The sequence below is a fragment of the Primulina tabacum genome, chromosome 5, assembly GCF_025594145.1.
Source record: "Primulina tabacum isolate GXHZ01 chromosome 5, ASM2559414v2, whole genome shotgun sequence".
In the NCBI taxonomy this organism is placed as follows: domain Eukaryota; kingdom Viridiplantae; phylum Streptophyta; class Magnoliopsida; order Lamiales; family Gesneriaceae; genus Primulina; species Primulina tabacum.
Genome location: NC_134554.1, coordinates 36680974 through 36705799, shown reverse-complemented (window position 1 = coordinate 36705799; position 24826 = coordinate 36680974). Strand labels below are relative to the sequence as shown.

The window sequence follows — 24826 nt, the reverse complement described above, 5'->3', positions numbered from 1 at the left end:
TCATAACATGGTCCAAAAAATCATCAGATAAAATCATAGCCTAGTGAGATATTAAGGATTCTCTGCATGACAAGTAGAAAAACTCTTAGGAAATCTATGCCTAAGAAACAGAAAACATCATATAATCTATAAAGTTTTCAGAAGAAAAATAGCAATCTCAATTACATTTACGGGAAATAGAATGGAGATTCAATTAATTCCTTCTGATGAAATTAAGGAGGAATTAAAAAAAACTCAAGATAGAAGTAGCACGAACCATGTCGTAGATTCATATCGGAACAATCTAGATTATGATAAAAGCTACTATTAAAGGAAGAATTGATTCACCCATTGATATTGCTATATACGATAAATGAATGTGTAACCTCCAAGATTCAATATTGGGAACAATCCCAGAGAATCTTTATGCAGAGAAAAATGTATGATTAATTTATCCAAGAATTGGCTACAACCAGGCAAATCGAGATTTCGGCCTAGCTTTGACATTGCATCAGAACTTCAAGAAAAAAAGCTCATGAAAGAGGGTAATAGATCATATTTTATCACCTATCAAATTTCATATACTCTATCTAATACACATCATTCAGAATTGTTTATTATAAATGAGTTTATTGAAATACCATAAATATTTGGAAAACTTGCTCAAGAAATTTATCCAAAAAGATAGAGTTTTCTTTAATACAAGAAACGGATATACAAATCCAAGACAAACCTATTCTACAAAGGAGCCAAAGTCTTATATTGGAACAAAGAAGATTATCCTTTCAAGGAGATAGAATAACAAGTTACATGTGGGAAAAACCCTTGTCCAAGAAGTCTTACCAAGAACAAAAAAATTCGACAGTAGGAAAACTTATATGTCCAGAAGAATGGAGGGAAGTCGAAATAGTATTTAATATTATAAGACAAAAAAATCAATATCGTTATAATATTATATAATATTTGAAACAACCTATGATATGAATTTACAAAGATATGATCAATATCTGAGAATTGAAAGTTCACATCAAAGGAATCCCAGTAAAAGAACCAGATCAATTGGTTCTTGGGTTAGAGTTTCTCGAGAAATATAAACCTTGGAAACAGTTGGAGAATGGAATGAAATTCATGGCAGATGATAGAATGTAGAAAATCCAATGACCAATAGCTCATTCTCTATATACATCCCAGTAGAGATGTTATATGAACAATATAAGACATAATATTTTGTTGTCAATATTGATTCAGGAGCTGAAATCTGTACAGCAAAAAGAGAAGTTTTTTCAAACAAAAATGAAAGAATAATTATCTCAGATTGATGGGCAAGATTTCTCCAAGAGAATCTTAATCTTGTGTAAAAGAATTAAGATGATAGAAATATTAATCGAAGAGGCCGGACAAACATCTTGGTACAAGGTAAAAACACCAATGATTTATTTTCATGATACAGGAGCTGACATTATGTTATGAAACAATTTCCTACAAATTTTTAAATCTTATACACAAGAAAATGATATTAGAATATCAGTATTCACAATACCATGTGATCACAAAATCATAGTCGAGATACTAAGAGAATCATTTTATAGAAAATTGTCAATCTAGTTTAGCAGTAAGCGTGGTGATGAAGGAAAAAATTCTAAACCCAAAGAACTCCAACCAGAAGAAATAGAATTCCTCAAGATAGCTCTACGTCAGAATGAGGTAGAGTTTGAATTAAAAGTATACGTAGAAGATATAATGAAAATGATCAAAAAAAATTACAATGAAGATCCCTTGGCATGGTAATATAAAAATCAACTCAAACCCAGCCTTAAAATCAAGGAAGACAAATAGTGTGAATTTGTCCGATGCAAGCCTATCCCGATGAACATAATTGGTCAAAAGGACATACATATTATTATCAAGGAACATTTGGACTTTGGACTAATCAAAGTAGGAATATCTTGATACAGCACTCCAGATTTTAAGGTAAGAAAGTGTAAGGTCCAAAATTAAGAAGACGTAATCCAATTGCCTGCAAATCTAGGGAATATGAAAAATGGTTAAATAAATGATTTTAATTACTTAATTGATTATGTGACACATTTGTGTGACGTTTTAGAAGTTTTTCTACGTACATGCATTAAAATATATTTTTGAGGATTATTTGAGTTGCGATAAACGAACGGAGACCGAGGGCTGAAAAAATAGAAAATATTTTTATTAAATAATTGTTTTTAATTATTTAAAATGTGATTGATGCTTTTTTCCTATTTTTGAAAATAAGGGGTTCTGAGGTGATTTTATACGCCGGGACGTAAATTTTATCAATGTTGGTTTTTCAACAAAAATACAAACGTTTTGACAAACCGACGAATAAATTCACAAACTTTATTAAACAAGATAATTTTTATATTTTAATTAAGCAATAATGGTTCTAAGATTAATTAGTGAGTAATTAAACTATATAATATACAAAACCCTCCCCATTAAACCCTACAACCCCACGCCCACTCTCCTAACAAGCTGCAGATTCTCTCCAACCAAATACACGGCACACACCATAGTTTTGAGAGAAAATTCGAAGCCTTCAAGGGAAAAATCAAGCCAAGGATTTTCGTGTCGTCGTTCTTCAATCGTCAACGAATAATCGTGCGTTAAATACGCAAAGGCACGCATATTTCTTTCCTTCACTTATCATCACACCATAATATGAAATTATGTATGATTTGTGTGAAAAACAAGTGACACTTTTATTTATTTTCGTTTTTGTGCACAACATGAAATTCAAAGCATGATTTTTTATCCAAATTTTGTTGCTTACATGCATAAAAGGGCTGCCATGATTAGGACATGATCAAGCATGGTCTTTTACACGATTTAGGGTCCTAGACACACACCAAATACGCTGCAAGCATGAAGAAAATAAACTGGAAACTGAAATCTATTGTCGGGTGTCAAGGGCTCGGGTTTCGTGGCTTGTGCTTGGCTTGGGTCTCGGTTGGACCTAGGGCTGGGCTAGAGTCACGTGAGGGGTCAATAAGGAGTCCTAGCCATGCTAGGACTCGAGTCAAGAGGGCTGGGGGAGTCCTAGCGAGAGGCACAAGGGAGACACGCAGGGTACAGCGGCTTGTGCAGGGTTGTTGGCTCGGCCAGGGGATTTGGGCGGGGCTAGGTTAGGTCCTTAAAGTCCTAGGAGGGTGAAAAAGGGCCTGGTCCATGGGCTGGGAGGCGGGCTAGATCCTAGGCGCGAGTTTGAGGTGTCCATGCCAAGTGGGACTCTAGGCCGCAGCTTGCACTTGGGAGTGTGGCTTCGGTTTCAAGCTAGGGGTCAAGTCTGTTGGTTCCTTGGTCCAAGAGGGTTCCTAGAGGGGCTGGTCAGGATTCGGTCCAGCATGGTTCAGGTGTGGCTCGAGAAAATCGGAACATGGCTCGGGATAACACTTATGGGTCAAGTTAGGGTTTTCAATGAACAAATAAATCGAAACATGGCTCACGGGGGTCGACTCATGGTTCACGAGGGCTAAAATAATATAAAAAGTATAAGTTTTGAATTTAAGAATTTTATATTAAAGTTTGAAATTATTTGAGATTAAAACGCATTAAAAACGAATAATTACGAATTACTTAAAAAGTCTAGTATTTAAGCTAAATAAAATTATAGAAAATTTAATTTAAGCTTAAATAATTATTTGAGACATGTTAGAGTCAAGGAAATTAAGAAAAACTCAAAAACGTGAAATTTTACGTCTAGGGGTAAACAGTCATTTTACGCCCGAAAATTAGTAAACGTCATGGCATTGCTCTGATTTTCCTGTTTTATATGTTAATATGTTTATTTAAATATTCATGGATTTTTATATGTTCAAATATTTATTTTAAAATATTTATTGATTTTATGATTTATTATGGACATTTAAAAGGTACGTTGCATGTTTGGTTTAAACGAAAAAAAACGTTATATGCATATGTAAATTTTATAAAATGATGAGAATATGAAACGTTGAAGGAAGTGAAGTAATTGTGACTAATACGATGAAACGTTGGAGATATCGTGAGGGTGAAGGTCCCAGTGGGAGCCCGACGATCGTATTTCCATGGATACGAATACGAATACGATGATATGTTAATACGTAAGACCAAGGCTCAATTGATGGGTGAGAGTGTCGCTGATGTCCCCGCCGCCCAGTACTGTGGTTACATGTAGATGGATCCATCGTCCAATACGTAGACGAACATGAAAGTTACAATTAACGATCTGAATTCAACGAAAGGAAAAATAAATATGTATATGTTGATGATAATATGTATATGCATATGTTGAGGATGATATAAAAATGTTTATGAAATGTTTATGTTCGAAGTTTTTACATGTCATGAAAATGTTATTTTTACGTAAAAGTATTTTCACTGTTACTTGTGGTTTTATACGTATTATTTGGTATCAAGAATATGATGTGTTGAGTCTTTAGACTCGTTAGGTGTGATTGATGCAGGTGAGTATGATAATTTGTTGAGTGAGGCTTGGATGCCTGATCTGACTGGATTGGAGATGCACATGACCCGAGGACCTAGCGCTTCTACTTTTCCGCATTTATGTTTATGTTTATGTTAAATGATTTTTACGACTTTTTATTTATTTTTTGAGGGGTTTTTGAGAGGTTTAGTATAGCCTATACTTTTCAAATTTATTGTTTTTTAGGTTTGGTAAAATATTAGACGATTTGACTATTTTCTTTGATACTAAATGGTTGTTTTATTTTAAAAATTGTGCAAAAATAATTTTATATATTTGTGAGTGTTCGGCCAATTCTTAGAGGATTTAAAAAAAAATTCTAGTACTTTTAAAAAAACGAGTAGTGGACGTTTCAAAAATCATGGTGAGGTCAAAATAAACAAATACATGTTGGTTATTAATTATCGAGAAATTAATAAAATCTTGGAGTTTGTTGAGTATTTTATAACCGGTGGAGAACATTTTATCAGTTGCATGCGCATCGCCAAAATATTATTTAAATTCGATGGTAAATCTGGTTTTTATCAAGTCCGGATGCAAGAAGAAATCAAGAAATTCACAAATTTCTAAACACTACAAGGACACTATATTTGAGAATTCTTGTCAATGAAATTGGTAATTCATCCAATATATTTCAAAAGAACATGAATAATCTATTTAAGGATTATTTCAAATTCATGTCTGTCTATATTGATGATGTTTTAATAGAATATAAAAATATAGAATAACATATCAAATACTTACAGATTTTCTCTAAAGTTTGTAAGAAAGAGGGATTGGTTTAATCTGAAAATAATGCAATCATTGCTACAAGAAAAATTGAATTCCTCAGAATATAAATCGATGAGTTGGAAATTATTTTGTAAGAAAACATAGTTCAAAAGGTGCTAAATTTTCCGAATATACTAAAAGAAAAAAAAAAACGAGTTAAAAGTTTCTTAAGAGTTGTTAATTTTGCTTAAATAGTTCATTAAAAACCTAGCTAAACACAGAAAAGTATTTAGTCCATTATTGAAAAAATGCAAAATTTATATAGACATTAGAATGCACAAAACGGTTAAGCTAGCTAAAAGAGATTTATAAAAATCTTCCAAAAATGGTTATCCCTTAAGATAAGATGATCTGGTATTATATATAGATGTCAGTGATCATTGGTGAACATCAGTTTTAACAAAGTTCACACAGGAAGGAGAACAACCATTCATGTATTGCAATGGTTCATTCTCAGAAGCAGAAAGCATAAGATGACATATCAACGAAAAAGAATTTTATACAGTAAAAATGGTTTTGAAAATTAATGGTCATTTTTTACTAGCAAAGAAATTTACTTTAAAGGATGTTAATACCGAAATAAAAGCTTTCTTAAATAATAAAATCAAACCTAAACCTGAGAAGGCTAGAATCTTAAGGTGGTAAGCTTTATGTCATAATTATATTTTTGATATTATCATTATAAATATCATGAAAACATTATTGCAGATTTTTTAACAAGAGATGGACATCGGTGATATAGATGTCATCATAAAAATGCATAGGCATTTGAGAGAACATCATGAAATGTTTCAAAACGAGTTCAACAAGCTTGCCCTAAATGCAGAAGTTGCGGATAGGCTACAACAAGCCGATAATAGAATTTTCACATATCAAATTACAAGATGTTTATAGGATTATACCCAGGTATGGTTTGTAATACAAAGGCATATCCTTCAAGGTATTGAAAAGACACTGGTTTCACAAATGGAGAGTTTTCGAATACAAGACTCTATACTTGGAGCAGGGGATTCAAATACCTCTAGCACATATGTTAAGTCGGGATTATCTCCAGATGAGTCGTTCAAAACAAAATTTGATACTCCATATTCTTATATCAAGTCTTCAAGTCAATCCTTCACTTCGAAATTTAAGAGAGAGAGATCAACCTTAGAACTCATAAAGACAAAGGTAAATCTAAGGTATGTACTAATAAATATGCAGCTTCTCCATTTCAGGTAATATTTCTCTTTCTAAATTTATGTATTATATTCCGGCTATTATAAGTAGCTAAACAAGTTTATCTCCATCTACAGAAAGTTACTATGTAATAATAATTTGTATGTTTCAATAAAAAGAGAAAGATTATTGTCTTTCTTACGTATTATTTTCAAATTGAGCTACTTTACTATACATTCTGATGTAGGAAACGAGCACGGTTGTGCTAGGTGCTGTTAGTATATTAGGTGTTGTTGAAGGAATCTACTTTAGGAACCATCAGTTGTGATTGCATGGTAAGGCTCTGATGAGCGGTCCGTAAAACTTGATGGATACAATTCGACGGCATTCCGATCAAATAAAAATTTGAAGAAATTGAAGTAAGGAGAAAATTATGTTTGAGAATAGGAAGTTATGGCAAGTTTGTTATTTCTATAAATTATATAAAATAGGTCAAATAATGATAAAATAAAAAAGTCAAGAGGTGGACCCAAGTTGTACTCCATTTCATGGATGCTTTCTCGTCCATTATCAAAGTCTCTCCAGTTCAAGCTTTTCTGTAAGACCCTTTGCTCCAATTTATCAGATCTTGTTGTGTTATCTGCATCTCTAGCTTCCCTTGCCTAATCTCCAATCCAACTTTTCTTCTGTGTCCCGGAAGAAAAGATGAGATCCCTCGATGAAACCTCATTTTCTTGCAAGATTTTTGTCGCCAGACTATCCGCGACTTGGAAGTTCGAATCCGGGGTGTTGCGTATCAAGCGAAAGCTATAACTCAATCCCACGTCTCAAAGCAAGAAGATTCAACTCGAGATGATCGAAGAGCAGTTTCATGCATTCCAACATTGTATCGACAGAGTTAATTCCGTCGTGGTAGATGTGAATTAGAAGATGAAGGTGTTGGAACGTAGATCTAATTGTTTGGCTTATGTGTAAATAATATGGTCAATGAAAACCTCATTTTTCTTGCAAGAATTCAAGCATTCCAACATTGCATCGACGAAGTTAATTCCTTCGTGGCAGAGGTGAAGAAGACGTAGGAAGTAATGGTGGAAGGAGATGAGTTGCCTGCCAGTACTGCCGAATCTTCATCTCTGTCGGCTGCATCAAGACGTGCACTGGTTGGCCAAGAGTCCATGGTGGGAGTCGACGAAGACTTGATTCAAATAAAGGATCGGGTCGTGGGAGATGAGCAGAATCTACAGATCATCCCGATTATCGGCATGGGAGGTATTGGTAAGACTACTCTCGCTAGAAATGTCTACGAAGATCAGTTGACTATAGACTACTTTGATATCCGTCATTGGGTGACGGTATCCCAAGAATATTGTGTGCGAGATATTCTTGGAAGGATCCTTTCTGTGGAAGATCCGATTGATGAGAAAGTTGAGTTGTTAATCGAACGTGTGTACAAAAGTTTAAAAGGTAGGAAATATCTCGTCGTGATGGATGATATGTGGCATGCAGAAGTTTGGTATAAAGTCCGAAGGGCATTCCCCGACGACTATATCGGCAGCCGTGTGATTCTTACGACGAGGTTGTCGGATGTAGCTTCGACCGTCGATTCCAACAGCCCTCTTCACAAGATGCGATTCTTGGATGAAGATCGAAGTTGGGCCCTCTTTTGTAAAAAGGCTTTTACATCCGAGTGTCCTCCCAGTCATGTGTTAGAGTAGATGTCCTGCAAGCCAACGGTTGGCTAGAGAATTTATTGACTCAAGTGAAATAAACAATCTTTATTTTAATATAATTTACTTTTAATGGTTTCGTTATACTTTATCTGTATACCCATGCAAACAGCATAGATAAAGTCCTTGATTATGCTTTAATACAAATGAATCGTAATTCGATGTTGAAACTCATTTGTAAACACTGCATATTCTAAATTCGTTCCTAGTCGATTCAGCCGCCTAAAACATGGATAAAGGTCGCTTGAGCTCGAGACTAGCATCTGTGATGTTGTGTACTGCGTTTCTTGGTAAGGGCATAGAGATGTCCAAACATACAGATGGGTAGTCATATGATGATTATACCGAACAACCCTCCCTCGGACTTTCCAAGTGGTTATCATTCATCGAGATGATAAGTCTGTGGTTATGATTGTACACCATTAGTCCTTACGACCCGGGACAACACTGAGGCTCTATATGCTAGGGCTGTGCTTTGACTCGTTTACCGGCTCCAGGAGAGTCATCAGGTGGCGAGGTTGGGTATAGTTGCGGCACATATAGGAGCCAGTGCATTGTAGTCGGGGATTCACCGCTCACCTACGGGTGTGGATATCCTATGTGATCTGATGAAATAATAGTGCATGGAATCTCTGGCCAGAGTGCGAGATGTACGTTGGAGAAGGAGTTCTTCAAATAGTACACGCGATGCCACTATTATAGTTATCACATAGTTATCGAATTATTATGCAACCCTCGATGAACCAATGGTTGCAGATTCGATCGGATATATGAGATGAAGGGACCGTACTGTACGTTAATCATAATCGACTGGTTCTTGCAGGCACTATCAGTGATACCTAGGGGATCATGGGGCGATGCTACTAGACGCTCTTACCATGATCCGATGGGTACAATCAGAAATGAGTTCTGACATTCTTGATCAAGGTGTTGATGAAAAGAATGGGGCTAACTAGGGTAAGCTCGAATAAAGGATTATGTCCTGAATCACAAAGAGTTGTGAACCCACGGCTAGCTGTATCCCTGAACCATTGAGGGTCACACAAGCACTGGTTTACTTGCTCCCGTTGAGATAATAAATTCAAATTTATAGAAAACGTTGAGATAATAAATTCAATGAGTTGAATTTATAAGAAATAAGTTTGATATGATCAATTGATAAGCTTATAAATAAAGTTTATAAAAGCTTATAGAAATTTTGAGAGCATGACTGCTAAAACAATCAAAGGGAGTGCACCTGCCATATTTAGACATTGGTGATCTCGATATTATAGTGTGCATCATAATAACAAACAAGTTCGAACTGTCAAATCGATGATATTTGATCACCGATCGGGATTATGATGATATTAATGTAATGTGAGCATGAATCATGGGCTTGTAAGAGTATAAGCTCATCATGCTAATTTATTAAAGTTCAAGTGGGCTTTAGTAGTTGAATTATATTTTGATTGAGTTAAAATATAGCCCATTAAGTTTTATAAAATATGGTATTGATTTATGTAATATGGAGATATTCATGATACCATAATTTTAAAACTTGCACACAAACAAAATGTTAATGCATGATTAGTAGTGTGCCATTCTCGTGAGTCAAAGATTTATTGAAATTTATTAACTTAATTAATATGATTAATTAAAGAAATTACAATTAGTTGATTCAATTAACATAATATTTATATTGCTTTGAGAATGGACCACCGATGCTTTATACATAAAAGGAAAATCGAGATTTGCAAGGTGATTTGACAAGAAATCAAAAAGGGCTTTTATTTGGCATGCAGATATTGTTTAGAATATTTAATTGACTTAATTAAGCTATTTAATTAAGTAAATTGAAATTTAGAAACAATGAATAGAATTTTGATTCTTATTACGCACACAGAGGCATCCGAAATTAGAGGAAGACTTTCGGCTCTTCCCAAGAATGGAGTGCTGCTCTCGAAAATTATTTTTCTTGTTGCAAGAAGTTGATTTCCTCTTCATGTTTTATCTCTACGCAATAGATCTTTTAATTTTCTAGTGCAAATTAGAAGAGGAACAAGTAATCCGGTCGTGGACCTGATTCGAAGATTAAAGAAGTAGATCGAAGAACGTTCGTAGGGATTTACAACAAGAGCTATGTCCGCTAATACCGGAGTAGTTGGTGCCAAAGTGAAATTATTCACCAAATGTATAATTATTTAACATCCTATGAATGTTTTTGTTAAATCATACGAGCGTCCCAAAGCAAAACATATTTTGATTGTCAAAATAAAATAAAAATTTTTAAACTTCCGCTGCGTTTGGGCACGTAGAAAACCCAGATCCAACATCATGATATGGAAGAAATTGGTAAATCCATTGCAAGAAACTGCAAAGGACTCCCGCTTGCGATTATCGTCATCACTGGACTACTGAAAGCTAACAATACGAGAGAACATTGGGAGGATGTCGCCGAAAATCTTAATGTAGCATCGACGGTAAACGATGATCAATTCTCAGGTATATTCTCTTTGAGTTATAATAACTTATCTCATCAGCTTAAGGCGTGCTTTTTGTATATGGGAGTTTTTCCAGAAGATTACCATATTCCTACCAAAAAGCTCATTAAATTATGGGTTGCTGACGGTTTTCTAGAACCAGTAGAGCCCAAAAGCTTGGAAGAGTTGGCGGAGGAGTACTTGGAGGATCTTGTCAAGACTCAAGAGAAGCCTCGTTTTGGTAGTTGGTACTAGATCTAATGGGGGAATGAAATCTTGCAGAATCCATGATGTCTTAAGGGATTTAAGCATAAAAAAGGGTCGAGAAGAAAGGTTTCTTCAGCATTTTACCAACAAGGACAACAAGAAAAGTATTCTTTTAAAAATAGCCGAAGGCCCATGTCGCCTGAGTATTTGTGCCGACTATGTGAATTTTGAGTTGACCGATATCCACAACTCCTCTATTCATACACTTCTATGTTTTGGCTCAGAAAGCTATCTCCTACCATCTATTGCTTCGCAGTTTAAGTCACTCAGGGTGGTGGACGAAGTACTTCTAGATCCCAAGTATTTCCCTGATGAGATCTTCGAACTAGTTAACTTGAGGTACCTTTCTTTTATCTTGTTTCAAAGCAGTAAATGCGAGATTCCTCCATCCATCTCCAAGCTCCAGCATCTCCAAACTCTGATTATCAAACGGGACATTATGAGTATCGGCCACTCGGGTAAAGTGATTCTGCCCTTGGAAATCTGGAAAATGACACAGTTGAGGCATCTTGTCTTGACAAAAGAAACTGCCTTCTGTTTTCCGCCTGGTGATGGGCTCGGAGGAACTTCTTCTGTTCTAGAAAACTTACAAACCTTTTCTGGTGTATTGAATTTCAAATTCACCAAGGAGGCAATACAAGGCTTTCCAAATCTAAAGAAACTGAAGTTCGAATACGATTGTAATGAACCTGGAGAAGGCTGGGCAAAGTTTTGCCTCGGCAATCTAGTCCACCTGCAAGAACTAGAAGTGTTAAATTTGCAGCTGTATGGCTTGGGATTCGGAAGTGTAGATACAAATTTTGCCTTTCCCCAAAGGCTTAGGAAGCTCACTTTGACGGGCTGTAAAATCCCATGGGAGAAGATGTCCATAATCGGCTGCTTACCAAATCTTGAAGTTCTCAAACTGCTGCTAGGCTCATTTGCGGGGAAGGAGGGGGAAACAACCGAAGGGGAATTTCTTGCACTAAAATACCAGCAAATAAGAAACATAGACCTGATGGAATGGAGGGTCGAAAGCAGTACCCACTTTCCATGTCTGGAGACGCTGATCCTCTGGTGTTACAAGCTGAAAGAGGTTCCATCGAGCGTGGGGGATATACCTACGCTTCAGAACTTAAGAGTGCAAGTTTCCCACATGAAAGCCCAGGATTCCGTGAGTCAAATAATAGAGGAACAAGAGAACCTGGGAAACGATGTTCTTCAAGTTCGCATAATGCCTCTGATTCTCAAGACAGGACCTGAGGCGACGCACAAGAGGCCGTTGGCTCAGGCCCAGCCTGGAGCGGGCATCCAAAAAAAACCCCGTTAATATTCCACTCATTTCGTCAAGAGAGACCAGACTTATTCTATCATAAGTAGTTCTGATCAAGAAAAAGAGTGTAGCACCGATAAATCTACGAGATATTATTTGTAAAAGTGCTCCCCTAATTCTTAGCTTCATGTTACTCTTGCCAAGTGACATGTCATATATAAAGCATCCTCAATTAGATTGACTGAGATGACAGTTTCTCATTCTGAATCCGTAAAATCAAAATTTTGATCAAACTAACACATCGCAATAAACTATGCTTTCTAATTCTCTGAGACATAGTTTGATACACATGATAGGATAAACATATAATATAAGGATAAGTTAAGGATAAACAAGATGTAGGATATTATATTTAATGTTTGGTATGATTTTAATAAGAGTGATTAAATTTATATATTAGATTGTAATGACAAAATTAACCTTATCATAATAAATTTTATAATTTCAAAGTTGTTGCTTGAGTTCATATTTTTTATCAGTTCATGCGCCTATAGTGCTTACATGATTTATTTATTTTTACCTAATTTTATATATTATATAATATGATAATTGAGCACTTGATTTTGTGAGTCAAGTCAAATATCAATTTTTAAGGTTAATCGAGTGATACTAATAATTTTATTGATATTTATAAAAATTATTTATATAATTATCTCGAATTCATTTATATAATTATCATATTATAAAATATATAAAAATAAATAAAAAAAATTATTTGATTTTAATTTCTACCTACTAGCATAGATTTATAAAAATCATTTATAAATTGAGGCCAATTAAGTCATTTACAGTGTATTTATCATTAAATTAAAATTATCACACATAATAGAAGGGACATTTTATCTTTCTAAAAAATTATTTATCATGGACTTTTTAAAAAGGTATCAAACATGGGATAAGGAGGATTATTTATCAATCACTCCCTTATCCTATGTACCAAACTATGCCTAAGAGATTTATCAAAAAGATCGGTATGTTACTCAAAAAATCCGATTCGTGCTGATTCTTCCCCCAACTAACGAATAGATCTTGGACCAATCTCGGTTCACGTTACAGGTTGACTCTTGACATTCACACCTCGTATTGTTTCAACATTTTTTAAAGTGTAAGAGTGGTCTCACCAACAAAGAGGTATTGTAGCCAGAATTTCTAAATAGTGTGGGGCTGGACATTAAAATTTAAATATTCTTTAAGGTATTTTTAAATTTTTTTTTATATTTTGTATAATATGAACTAGATAAATTTTAAAAATCAGTAACACTTTTGATTGAAAAAAATATTCGCAAGAATTTAACGTATTTAGATACATGATAAATATCAGATATAATAATGAACTTTTTAAATAAATTCATAGAAGAGTAAGTCAAAAAATTGTACGTATATGTGACATTATCCATTCAAATAATTTAGCTATACAATTTTTTATTTTAATAACTAACGGTTAATTTGTTTATTATTTGATATTTATATATTTTTACTTCATTCAAGATATTTATGTAAACATATACTTATAATTAGATCAACGTAAATATATACAAAATGTAAAATTAGATAAGTAAATATATAAATTAAGATAATCATATAATTATAGAATCCAAATTTTAGATTATTTAAAACTCATAGAAATTCGTGTATAAAAAATTAGCCAACATTAATAAATTTATTTTGTTATATTTTTACAATTATTTTTACGAAAACAAATTAGCATTTTTTTAAGTCAAAAAATTGATAAATTTATTTAGGGGAACTTTACAATTATATTTATTATCAAAAGATTATACTAATTTTTTAGTGATTGTCATATTAAGATTCGAAATTATCTAATTTATGACTAAAAAATATGTATACTATTTAATTTTTAAAAAATACAAATATTATTTTAAATATGATTGATGAAAAAATACGATATAAAAAATTTTATATTTGGTTTATAATTGGGTTTTTTAAATATATTATATTATATATGTGTACATATATTAAGTTGATACTTATTTCGTGCAACCAAATTATTATTTCATATTTTTCCTTATAAAATCTAATTGACAAATAATTTTCAATCTCAGATTTTAATAATTTATGAAAGTTTTTTGATAAAATTTAATCGATTATATATCATTTTCAGATCTTAAAATAAGTTTATAGTTTAATTTTTAATTATAAACTTTTATAGTTTCTGACATTTTTATACCCTTTTTATTATGTTTAAAATTATATAAAAATTATGATTAATTAGATGATGACAAAATTTTAACAAAAGAAATAAATTTACGGTATAAATAATAAATTATTTATCGTCTATAAAATTTTCTACTATATTTTAATTTTACAATATTTAGAAATACTTTTGATGCCTAAAATTTAATAATTGTCACAAAATTATTCCCTTTTTGTCAAAGTTTTCATTCTATTTAAAGCTAGTAGATTAAAGGTGAAAAAAGATGGTTGATTTAATAGATATTAGGAATGTATCTACATTGTATTTATCATTATACTTTCTCCAAAGTAGTTAATATACTTTCTCGAGTATATCTCATATGAGACGGTATCACGAATCTTTATATGTAAGATGGGTCAACCCTACCGATAATTACAATAAAAAAAGTAATATTCTTAGCATAAAAAGTAATATTTTTTCATGGATGACTCAAATAGGAGATCTGTCTCACAAAATATGATCTGTAAAACCGTCTCACACAAGTTTTTGCCTATTTTTTCATTTAATTTGAAAGTTTTGATTTTACAAACGAAATAAACTATTATTATTTTGTTATTCATTTTTTTTCCTCTAACTATTATTTATATTATGACCACTATAACTATTCACAATAAAGTTATAATAATATTACGAAATTTCAAACATCTAAAAATGCTACTAATGATAATCATTGTCATGTCAAACAACATTACGAACAAAATATAAATAACATAATAACAGTTATAAAATTATGACAATAAATATTTATCAACTATTATTTTGTTCATTTATATTACATCATATTTTGTGTTTCTTACTATATTGTTCATATTGTTGTGCATATGTAATTTTCTAGAATATTATTAGTTCACGACTGGTTATTGATCGACTACTATAAATGATTGAACGAAAGAAAATGAATAATTAGAGCTATAGATAACGTTCAATATATCAGATTGCTAGTCCATTGGAAAAACGCTGCTTCAGTTGGAATATGAGACCAATGAGCGACAAGTTATCAACTCAAGTATATGGTTTATCTAAAAAACATGATTTCGGTCCAAAAATGTGAGTTCATTTTAGCGCGTAAATGGTATATTTTTATCTTGTTTGAATACGCTAGGAAATATGCTATATTAAATATTAGTGAGATCCACTTCTTTAATCAATGATATTCAATGTAAAATCCTAAATAGTGATATTGTTTGTGATATTTCTGAAAAATAAACAAAATCCTTATATAATTATCCATAAGAAATGTGTGGTATCGGATAATGGATAAGCAAGTACATCTCGAGTCGAGTCCCAATTTATATATCCTTAAATTTCCAATTTATGTTTTACATTTAAAAATCTTTCATTTATATAAACAAAATACAATTATTAAAAAATTATTCTTTAATAAAATAAACATGATTACTTCATAATTTTAAATTTTTAATATTTTTGGGTTTATGTTAAGCAAAATTAAATTTATATTTATGAAAAATAATGAAATTTAAACATCAATTAACAAAATAATTTATTGAATTGTTTTATAAACTATTTAATCCATAAGTTGTAGTTTATGTATTTGATAAATAATATATTCAATAAATTTTTACTTGTAAATTTGAATTAAATGAATGAGATTTTTTTTATTGTATTCAAACTTGTTTATATATAATTATAAAATGTAATAAAATAAATAATTTAAAATTGTCTCCGATCATTATTTTAGTTCATTATATTTCAACTTATGTGATGTAACCAAAAATTTATCTAAGATTCGGTTTGGTGAGCTAAATCTTTTGTGTGATGTTGTGCAGGTCAAGCAAAACAACTATACGGATCTGTACGGACGAGCAAAAGTTAAAAGGCATCGAAGCGATACTTAGGTCAGTATTATGACAAAACTTAAAAGTGCAAGAAAAGTAGTATATTAAGTGATAATAACGAGTGAACTTGTAAAATCATGAGATGTATTTGATATTTATAAAATTAAAAAGATTCAGATATCTTATATGAGAAGAAATCTAATAAGTCAAATTACTTAAAATACTAGATTTTTTGTTAGATTTGTGCTGATTTCCCTTATCTTTGGTAAATCGAAATGTATCCGGATAACTTCAAATTTCTTTCCTGGTTACTAAATATTTATACGCGTCTTTCATAGGCTAATGTGGGATCCCGCTATCCGAGCAATTCTAACTTTAAGGTCCTTGCCCTCATTTACTTGGGTCAGATCTGGGCCAAGCCCAATCTCATGGATGTGCTTTGGTCTATAGGTAGTTCAGGTCAGACCCGAGTCGGATCGACTATCCAGGACGAAAATAGGGAAATTGGTTAAATAACTTCGATTAAATAAACACTTTTTTTTAATAAAATGATCTCTTCAAGTGTATTTGAAATATAATTGACGAGGTCATTTTCTTAAAAATAGAGTTGATCCAAGTTAAAAAATAAAACACTGGGGTATCAATAGTACTTCTTCTTCTTTCTAAAAAGAAGTACGAAGTTTCAAACCGAGTATTTGGATGGAGACAAGTATTCGTATATTATCTTATACACATGGCATAAAAGAATTTATTGGCCTTCAAGTGACGTCATTGCTGGCGATTGCGAGCCTTTGACGTCATCAATGACTCGATATTTTCCCTCTCCCCCGTGCACAATTTCGCTAACAGTTCTCACTCGCAGAGCACCCACGTACGCTTGTATAAATCCCACTTCGAGTGACACATTCGAAGCCCTAGTGAAGCGAAATGGCAGTGAAAGTAGAGAGAATCAAGCTGGGTTCACAGGGATTGGAGGTGTCGAAACTAGGATTGGGATGCATGGGCATGTCGGGCAATTACGGGTCACCGAAGCCGGAGCCCGAAATGATCTCTCTGATTCACCATGCTATCGATTCTGGAGTCACGTTTCTTGATACTTCGGACGTCTATGGCCCCCACACCAACGAGATTTTACTCGGAAAGGTCTGATTTTTTTTACTTCGACGCTTTGTTTTGTTTCTGGTTTTTCTATGTTTGATTTGATTTGATTGTGAAATTTCGTCCCACGTTTTTATTTGGACTATTTCTTTGATGAGTTTTTGTTTGATTTAGTTTTTAAACATGCTTTGGTTTCGGAATTGTCCAGTTTAAGATTGCCAATTCTGTTCTCCGTTTGAGTGAATCAATGTATTAGAATAGATTAGTACAAGAATCTTGAAGCAGATGACTGAACGCACAAAATTTTTGGAATATGTTCTTGAAGGCGAAGAAATATAGGACGATATGTTATAACAATCTGTGTATTTAAAATGTGTTTAAATCTCGCTGAAAAATCAATTGAGTGAGTGCAAATCATTATATAGCTCAGTTTTTCACTTGTGTGTGCAAACATTTCTGCATGTAGAGATATTTACAACTTCTAGCAGCAAAAATAGGATGCAAATTGGAACGAGACGTATTCCGCTTGAAATTAATTCCAAGTAAGCCCGTATGTAGGTTCACTATTTTGTCTGAATTGCTGTAGGCCTTGAAGGGTGGAATGAGAGAAAAAGTTCAAATAGCCACAAAGTTTGGTATAATGCACAAAGATGGGAAAATGGAAGTGCGTGGTGATCCGGCATATGTGAGGGCCTCGTGTGAGGCGAGCTTGAAACGTCTTGAAATCGATTGCATTGATCTCTATTATGTTCATAGGATTGATATCCGTGTCCCTATTGAAATCACGGTGAGCACTCTTTCATAGGTTTCTTTTGAATAAATTGATCATTGCTATATTCTTGGTTTAGTTCTGTTCACTTGTGAGTTGAATTCAGATACTTTGATCAGGATTATAATCTTGCTTTTGCATTGTGATTCTTGAAAGTTTATGGTATGTTAATTTAACTTTTAGTTTCGTTGAGTGAAAATATTGCATTATGTGTATAAATGGAATGAGATGTTCATTCCCAGTTCTTAGGCTCTATTTTTATTATCCATCATCATGCTGGAGAGTATTTCTCTGTGAGGTACGTCATTAAATCTCAAGTTATATTCTACCCGTTTAGATTGTATTTGTGGTCCTATACTCCTCTCAGTTTCCTAGAAACTGTATCTTAATTTTCCTTTCATTCGGTTGTTTTCATCAGAACTGTAATTCATTTTGTACTCAACTTTGGGATGAGCAAGAACATAGTGGTTGGAATGAGAATTGTAGGATTGGATTTTTCCTAATATCTTTATTTTATTGCATGCATTTCAAGATGAGAGAATTAAAGAAACTTGTTGAAGAAGGGAAAATAAAGTACATTGGTCTCTCAGAGGCATGTGCTTCAACAATTAGAAGGGCTCACGCTGTTCATCCAATTACCGCCGTTCAGAATGAGTGGTCATTGTGGTCAAGGGATTTAGAACAGGAAATAGTTCCTACTTGCAGGTAACTCTCTCACACACGTACACACACTATAATATTAGTATGCTAGACAATTATACCATCTTCTTTACTGTTCGACTTTGAATTTCAGAGAGCTAGGTATTGGAATTGTCCCATATAGTCCTCTTGGACGTGGTTTCTTTTCGACTGGTCCCAAGTTGATGGAGAACTTGTCCGAGGGTGACATGCGAAAGGTTAGTGTGTCAATGGCATGTGTATTATCATCACACAGTCAGTTGCTCTTGCAGAATAAACGTAGCCTTATTGACAAGCTAATCTAATCTATAAATAGAAGTAGTATGCGGAATGAAAATTTTGGAACAAAGTAAATGCTGATTTGTGCTGGTAGGAGAGAGTATTTGATTAGGCAGTGGCTTTGTTCTATGTGCATTTCATCAAGGATTAATAGGGATGTGATCTTCAGTATAATCTCAAAAACTTTTACTAAATCTATCAAGGCTTTTCATGTTCATCATTTTGATAAAATCAATGCCAACTGAAGATATTTTTGAGTTTGGACAGGCCAAAATTGAAAATCCTGTGCTTGGAAATTTAGGAATAGATCAATTCAATTGAATGCTAAGATCACAGATTTAGTAATGAACTACAGTATTTTATAATTTATTATTAGTTAGAACATAATTATTACTTATGGGCCTTAAGTTTGTTTTTATGTTAGTTTTGGATTATATTAGGATTTTATGGGCTAGTTTAGGTAACATTTTAAGCACATTATGCTTGTTTTAAGGTGTTATCACATGTAAATGTTAAGGCATAAAACTTGAGCAAGAATTAGACATTTTTCATCAGTAAATATTTGATTCTTTTTCTCTCAAATGTGTGAACTTTTTTCCTATATTTGCAAATAAATCGAACTTATAAAGATTTGTTTGTGGCTTTCAAAACTTTTTATCTTCATATTTCTACCTTGCCAAAATTCAGTTTGTAATTGTTATATGATGTTGGGTTCATTTTCCTAATCAAACCTAACCTACCTTCCTATCTTGATGTTCTTATGCAGTTGAACATTTTCTGTGGAACTTGTTGAAATATTGGTGTAGGATTCCTTCACTACATTCTTGGGATTCTCACAATACTCTCAACTTTAGTGATGTTCTTTTTTATATAAAAGAAAACTATTATGTCCAATTACTGATTTACTAAGTCCGCAGTAGAATCACGTCATCAACTCACAGACATTAGATCATCTTTTCTGTCACAGCATATGTAAACCTTGAACAATTAAAAAAGGTCATGGCAACGGAAGGCTCAACTTAGCGAATTACCACATCCAGAATGGCATTTATATGCTTTAGCAATTTCATCTTGAACATTAGTTTTGGATTCATGATTTATTGCATTCTTCGTCGAAGTAATCTTTCGGGTTCTACCTTCATCTGTTCGGTCCAAGATTTTTTCGTTTATATACTGATTCAAGAATCATACTCTGTAGATATTTCCCAGGCTCCAGGTAGAAAATCTTGAAAACAACAAGTTGATATTCGAGCGAGTTAGTGAAATGGCATCAAGAAAAGGATGCACTTCATCTCAACTTGCACTCGCCTGGGTTCTACATCAAGGAGACGACGTAGTCCCCATACCAGGCACTACCAAGATTGAGAACTTCAATCAAAATATTGAAGCACTCTCTGTAAAATTAACTCCCGAAGAGATGAGTGAACTTGAATCCTATGCTTCAGCCGATGTGGTCAAGGGAGAAAGGCATGCTTTCATGTTCAACACATGGACCAATTCAGAGACCCCTCCACTTTCCTCTTGGAAAGCTGAATAGTGTGTGACTACTCGGCAAAAGTAGTCAGCTCTTGTGCATCGAAATCTCTAGTATAATTATCCTTTCAATCAGTGGCGAATCTAGAAGTTCCCTGCAGGGACTGTCATCTCCTTTAAATTTTAAGTTTTCGTATGGACTTGGGTTTTTGTGTGTACTAGATAGACCGAAAAATATGATTTCGATCCCCGTTTTTTCCAAGTTTCACTTCCGCCCCGGCGCGAAATTCCTCAATATAACTCCGGTTTGTGTTATGTAATGAAATATACACATATTACCCTCTCGGGTTATGCGGACGAAATACATGCATATTGTTGTGTCATGTTTATGAAGATGCGTTATTTTAAGTTTTTCTTGAGTTGTATGTCTGGTTCTCTCGATGAATATTACAATAATTGAAATTAAAAATAATTATGTTATCTTTATATTATTTTTTATCACATCGTCTTATTTTACGGTCTAACTTCATCATCTCATTTTACGAGCTAAGCTCGGTCTAAATTTGTTCACTTTGGTTCTCGTGTTCAATAATAAGTTTGTTTTTTTTTTAAAATGTTATCATAAGTTGCGTTTTTCTATTATCTATTTAAGTTTTTTTTTTACTAATTACCAGAATTTTTAGTATATATATTTTTTCCTTTTACTTTTTCAAATAAAAATAAACGATGAGGGAATATCTTGATTTGATCAAATTAAAACCAATTATTTTAAATTAAATTTTGTTGAACTCCCGCGTAGAATGGATAGTGTGTACAAATTTAGCTTCGGAAGTAATCGAGGGCTATCTGATTTTGGTACTTCCTCCTCAATATTTGATGTGGATTTTTGTGCGTTCTTGTTGTAGAGATATCTTCTGTACATGTTTCTTCAATGTATTGCACCCATTTTTCAGCATACCAGAGCCGAATCTCGTAGAAACCTTAGAAATTTGAGACGTTTCAGTTTCTTACTGTAATTTGCAGTTTGTTCATGAGAAATTTGACAAATTTTGAGGGGTTTAAAAGTTTCAAGATTCTATACATACAAACATTGTGAGTTACGGAGTGGGGTGGATCATTTTGGCTCCCACTAATATATATTTGTTTCGTCCCCCATCAGTTCAAGTTGTGCCAGAAATATTTCTTCTTTGGGGAAAGCAGATAAAGACATCCTACTACTCCTAGTGATACACCAACTTATGACCATCTCGTTTGTGTTTTTAACAATTGTGACATGTTATTTTACCAGGTATGTAGTAGCACGGAAAAAGTACCAGGTGTTGGATGATCACCCATTTGTGGAGGCAATTAACAAGTTTACTGATATGATGACTGCTACAATGTCAGACCTGGTTAGAAACACTGGCAGCCGCGATGAGGATATATCAAGCATGATCAAGCAAGTGTTTGGTGAATTGGGGCTGCTTCCAAATCTCACTGCGGAAGAAAGAGTCGTTGCAACTGAGAACTGGTGGAAAAACCAAACAAAATGGCTCTCTTCTACATCCTTCCGCAGGAAGCAAGACTTCTTCTAGTGAGGAGGCTTCTGAAATCTACCTAACATCGATATCTTGTATGCTATGTTCTCAGCTGATACCAAGACTTACTCTATAGTGAGGAAGCTTTTGAAATATCTAATCATGAATATATGAGTGTATATCACAGAATGTACTCAAATTTCTACAAATAAAGATGTATCTTAAAGACATTTTTCAGGAAATAATGTATCTTTAATCTTTTAGGATCTAAATATCCATACATCCGACTGATCAAAATATGACTAAAGCTAACATTAAAGTCACGTTAGTTACATTAAAGTCTTACCAAATCCTCAATTGAAAAAACCGCAAATAGCACTGATCTCCCTATCAACACAACAAGCTTGGCACTGCAACTTTGCATCCATATCCCTCCACCCAGATCTCCAGCGATTTCGATGTGGCGTTTTGCAGAAGATGGGCTGCTGGTTTAAGATGGGATTCTTCACCCACATTCGCCTCAGAGATTCCATCAAATTTTTCCGGTGCGAAATCAATTTTCGTCTCATCGATGCGGACTTCTGCATGTTACTAATGATTTCAATACCCTTGTCTTTAAACTTGTCATCATCGTTCAAAATTAGTATTATGCAAGTGACATAAAGTGCCCCAATGTGACTTGACTTCATAGCCTTGTGTAGTTGGTTGCAAGCCGATTCAAGATCCACCCCATTAAAGTAGTCCACCTGAATCAAGAAATTTGAAAATTAATTAATTAATCGGCATCATTCAACATATATAATATACATGATCATTATCTCATAGAATCCAACAATTATCCAATCATTGAACTAAACAAACTTACCACCGCTTGTCGATACAACAATTCGGGATTTTCCGATTTCCAGCACTTGTTCAAGAAAGCATGTTGTTCTTCACTCAGAGGCGTCCAGGAATCTGTACACAGATTGTCCAGAGACACGTGATGGTAGACATGCGAATCTTCGCCAATTTCTTTGAATGTTTTACAACTGTATTTTCCATACCCCAAAAAAAAAAATTGAAAAATCAAAGCGAATTTAATTAAAGAAACTACAACATGAGACAAAAAAATTCAAAACCCGTAAGGGTTATTGGTCTATTTCCATGATTCGAATGTCATATATATTAATATTAGCAGATATGGCGGAAGCCATTGAAGAAGAAAAGATAACTCGTTCTTACCTGTCAAGTGCGAGTGGGATATGTGTATTATTTACGTGTATCCTAATAATTAATGTAACGAAGAAAAATTACTTTATCTGTAAAACCCTTTTTAAGACTTATGATAAAAAAAAAAAAAAACCATAGGATCGTGTTCATGTAGCCATACCTCGACTTGGCGTTGATTATATCGATAACCGAAGATGCTGCTACTCGAGCCAAAACTTCACTAACCAATTCATTCGGAAACGTTTCGATTCTTGAAACCTCACGTTGAGTTTTCTTGCAGGAACATTGTCCGGATAATCTCTTCTTAATTCTTGGCATGATTGCAGGCTTCAAGTTTTTCTTGTTTTGCTTATTTCCACGTTTTAATCTTGAGAGATGTGAGTTTTCTCATAAGAAACAAGAACAAAAATTGGATGGAAAAATATAATAAAGATGATTCTTATTTATAGTAATCAATAATTTCATGTGTCCGAGTCTTTCAAGGATTCTGCATGGAAATCTATTTGGGTTAGAAAAGCTAAGAAATTGATCATTTTCAGATTTTTTTTTCATGTGACAAGATTTGTGGGACTCTTAATTTTATTTCCATATATGTATTTTTAGTGTTTCATTAATTTCATTAAATAAGATCAAATATAGATTAATATACACTTTATAATTCATAGTTTCAACAGTTTAGAAAAGTAGATATTTTTTTTATAATTTTTGTGTAAAAAAAATATTATTTTATTAAGATATGATATCCATAGATTTAGATGAGATTTATTGAGATAGTTTGAAAATTTAGATAAGATTTATTGATAACTTGAAGAAAAAATCGAAAAAAAATAGACAGATATATACAAAATTACTAATAAACTCATACAATGTAAAAAAATGTACAAAAATTTGTTAGTATAATATGATTAAATTTAATAATATAATATAAAAGAATAACTATTTTAATTTTTTAATATAATTGATGATAAATAAAAAATACCCCCATAAAAATACAAAAATAATCGGCCATCTTTTAATTAAAACAATATCATAAAAATAATTTTAATATATTTATAGAATATATAACTATCATATTTTAATAAAATATTCATTTATTTTTATTTAATTTTTTCAGTTTTTAAATAATCATTTCTAATATAAAAATTATTATTATTTTTATTATATAAAAATATTTTTAAACTCAACTATTTTCAATTTAATAATACTCTATATACTTATCACACAAACATAACATTAAAAAAAAAATTTAACATGTATATAGGCATCACGGGTAAAAAAAAAATCATAAATGTTAGGTATTTATTTAGAAAAGTTGCTTTTCATTAAATGAAATATATATATATAATTCGAGAAGGGTATTTTTGTCAAATTCAATTAATGTAACCATGTTATACCACTGAAACACGTATAATGATATAAATAGCAAAGATGGATATATGATATAGATGGTTTCTTCGTTACAATCCAACAAACAAATTCAATCCACTTTTTAAAAATCATACCAAACATAAATAATTAGTCATGCAATCTTGTTTATTCCTATGTATCAGTTTATTTTTTATCCTATTGTACATCCTCTCACTCATCCAATCTCAAGAACCAAATAACGCCTACT

At 32.8% G+C, this 24826-nt stretch overlaps 1 protein-coding gene, 1 long non-coding RNA gene and 1 pseudogene across 2 annotated transcripts; 2 read left to right on the top strand and 1 right to left on the bottom strand.

The window, feature by feature from the left end:
* The first annotated feature begins 6942 nt into the window (after positions 1–6942).
* On the top strand, positions 6943–12324 carry LOC142544395 (disease resistance protein RPP13-like; annotated as a pseudogene).
* A 4691-nt stretch (positions 12325–17015) lies between these two features.
* On the top strand, positions 17016–20890 carry LOC142547524 (putative aldo-keto reductase 2). Its single transcript, XM_075655879.1, has 5 exons — positions 17016–17328; positions 17870–18070; positions 18585–18757; positions 18846–18948; positions 20208–20890. The coding sequence occupies exons 1-5, from the start codon at positions 17113–17115 to the stop codon at positions 20544–20546; spliced, it is 1032 nt and encodes a 343-aa protein (XP_075511994.1). The 5' UTR covers positions 17016–17112; the 3' UTR covers positions 20547–20890.
* Positions 20891–21345: 455 nt separating this feature from the next.
* On the bottom strand, positions 21346–23221 carry LOC142547526 (uncharacterized). Its single transcript, XR_012820687.1, has 2 exons — positions 22865–23221; positions 21346–22745 (listed from the first exon to the last, which is right to left on the bottom strand). It is a non-coding gene; the product is annotated as an uncharacterized LOC142547526 (long non-coding RNA).
* Positions 23222–24826: the final 1605 nt, after the last annotated feature.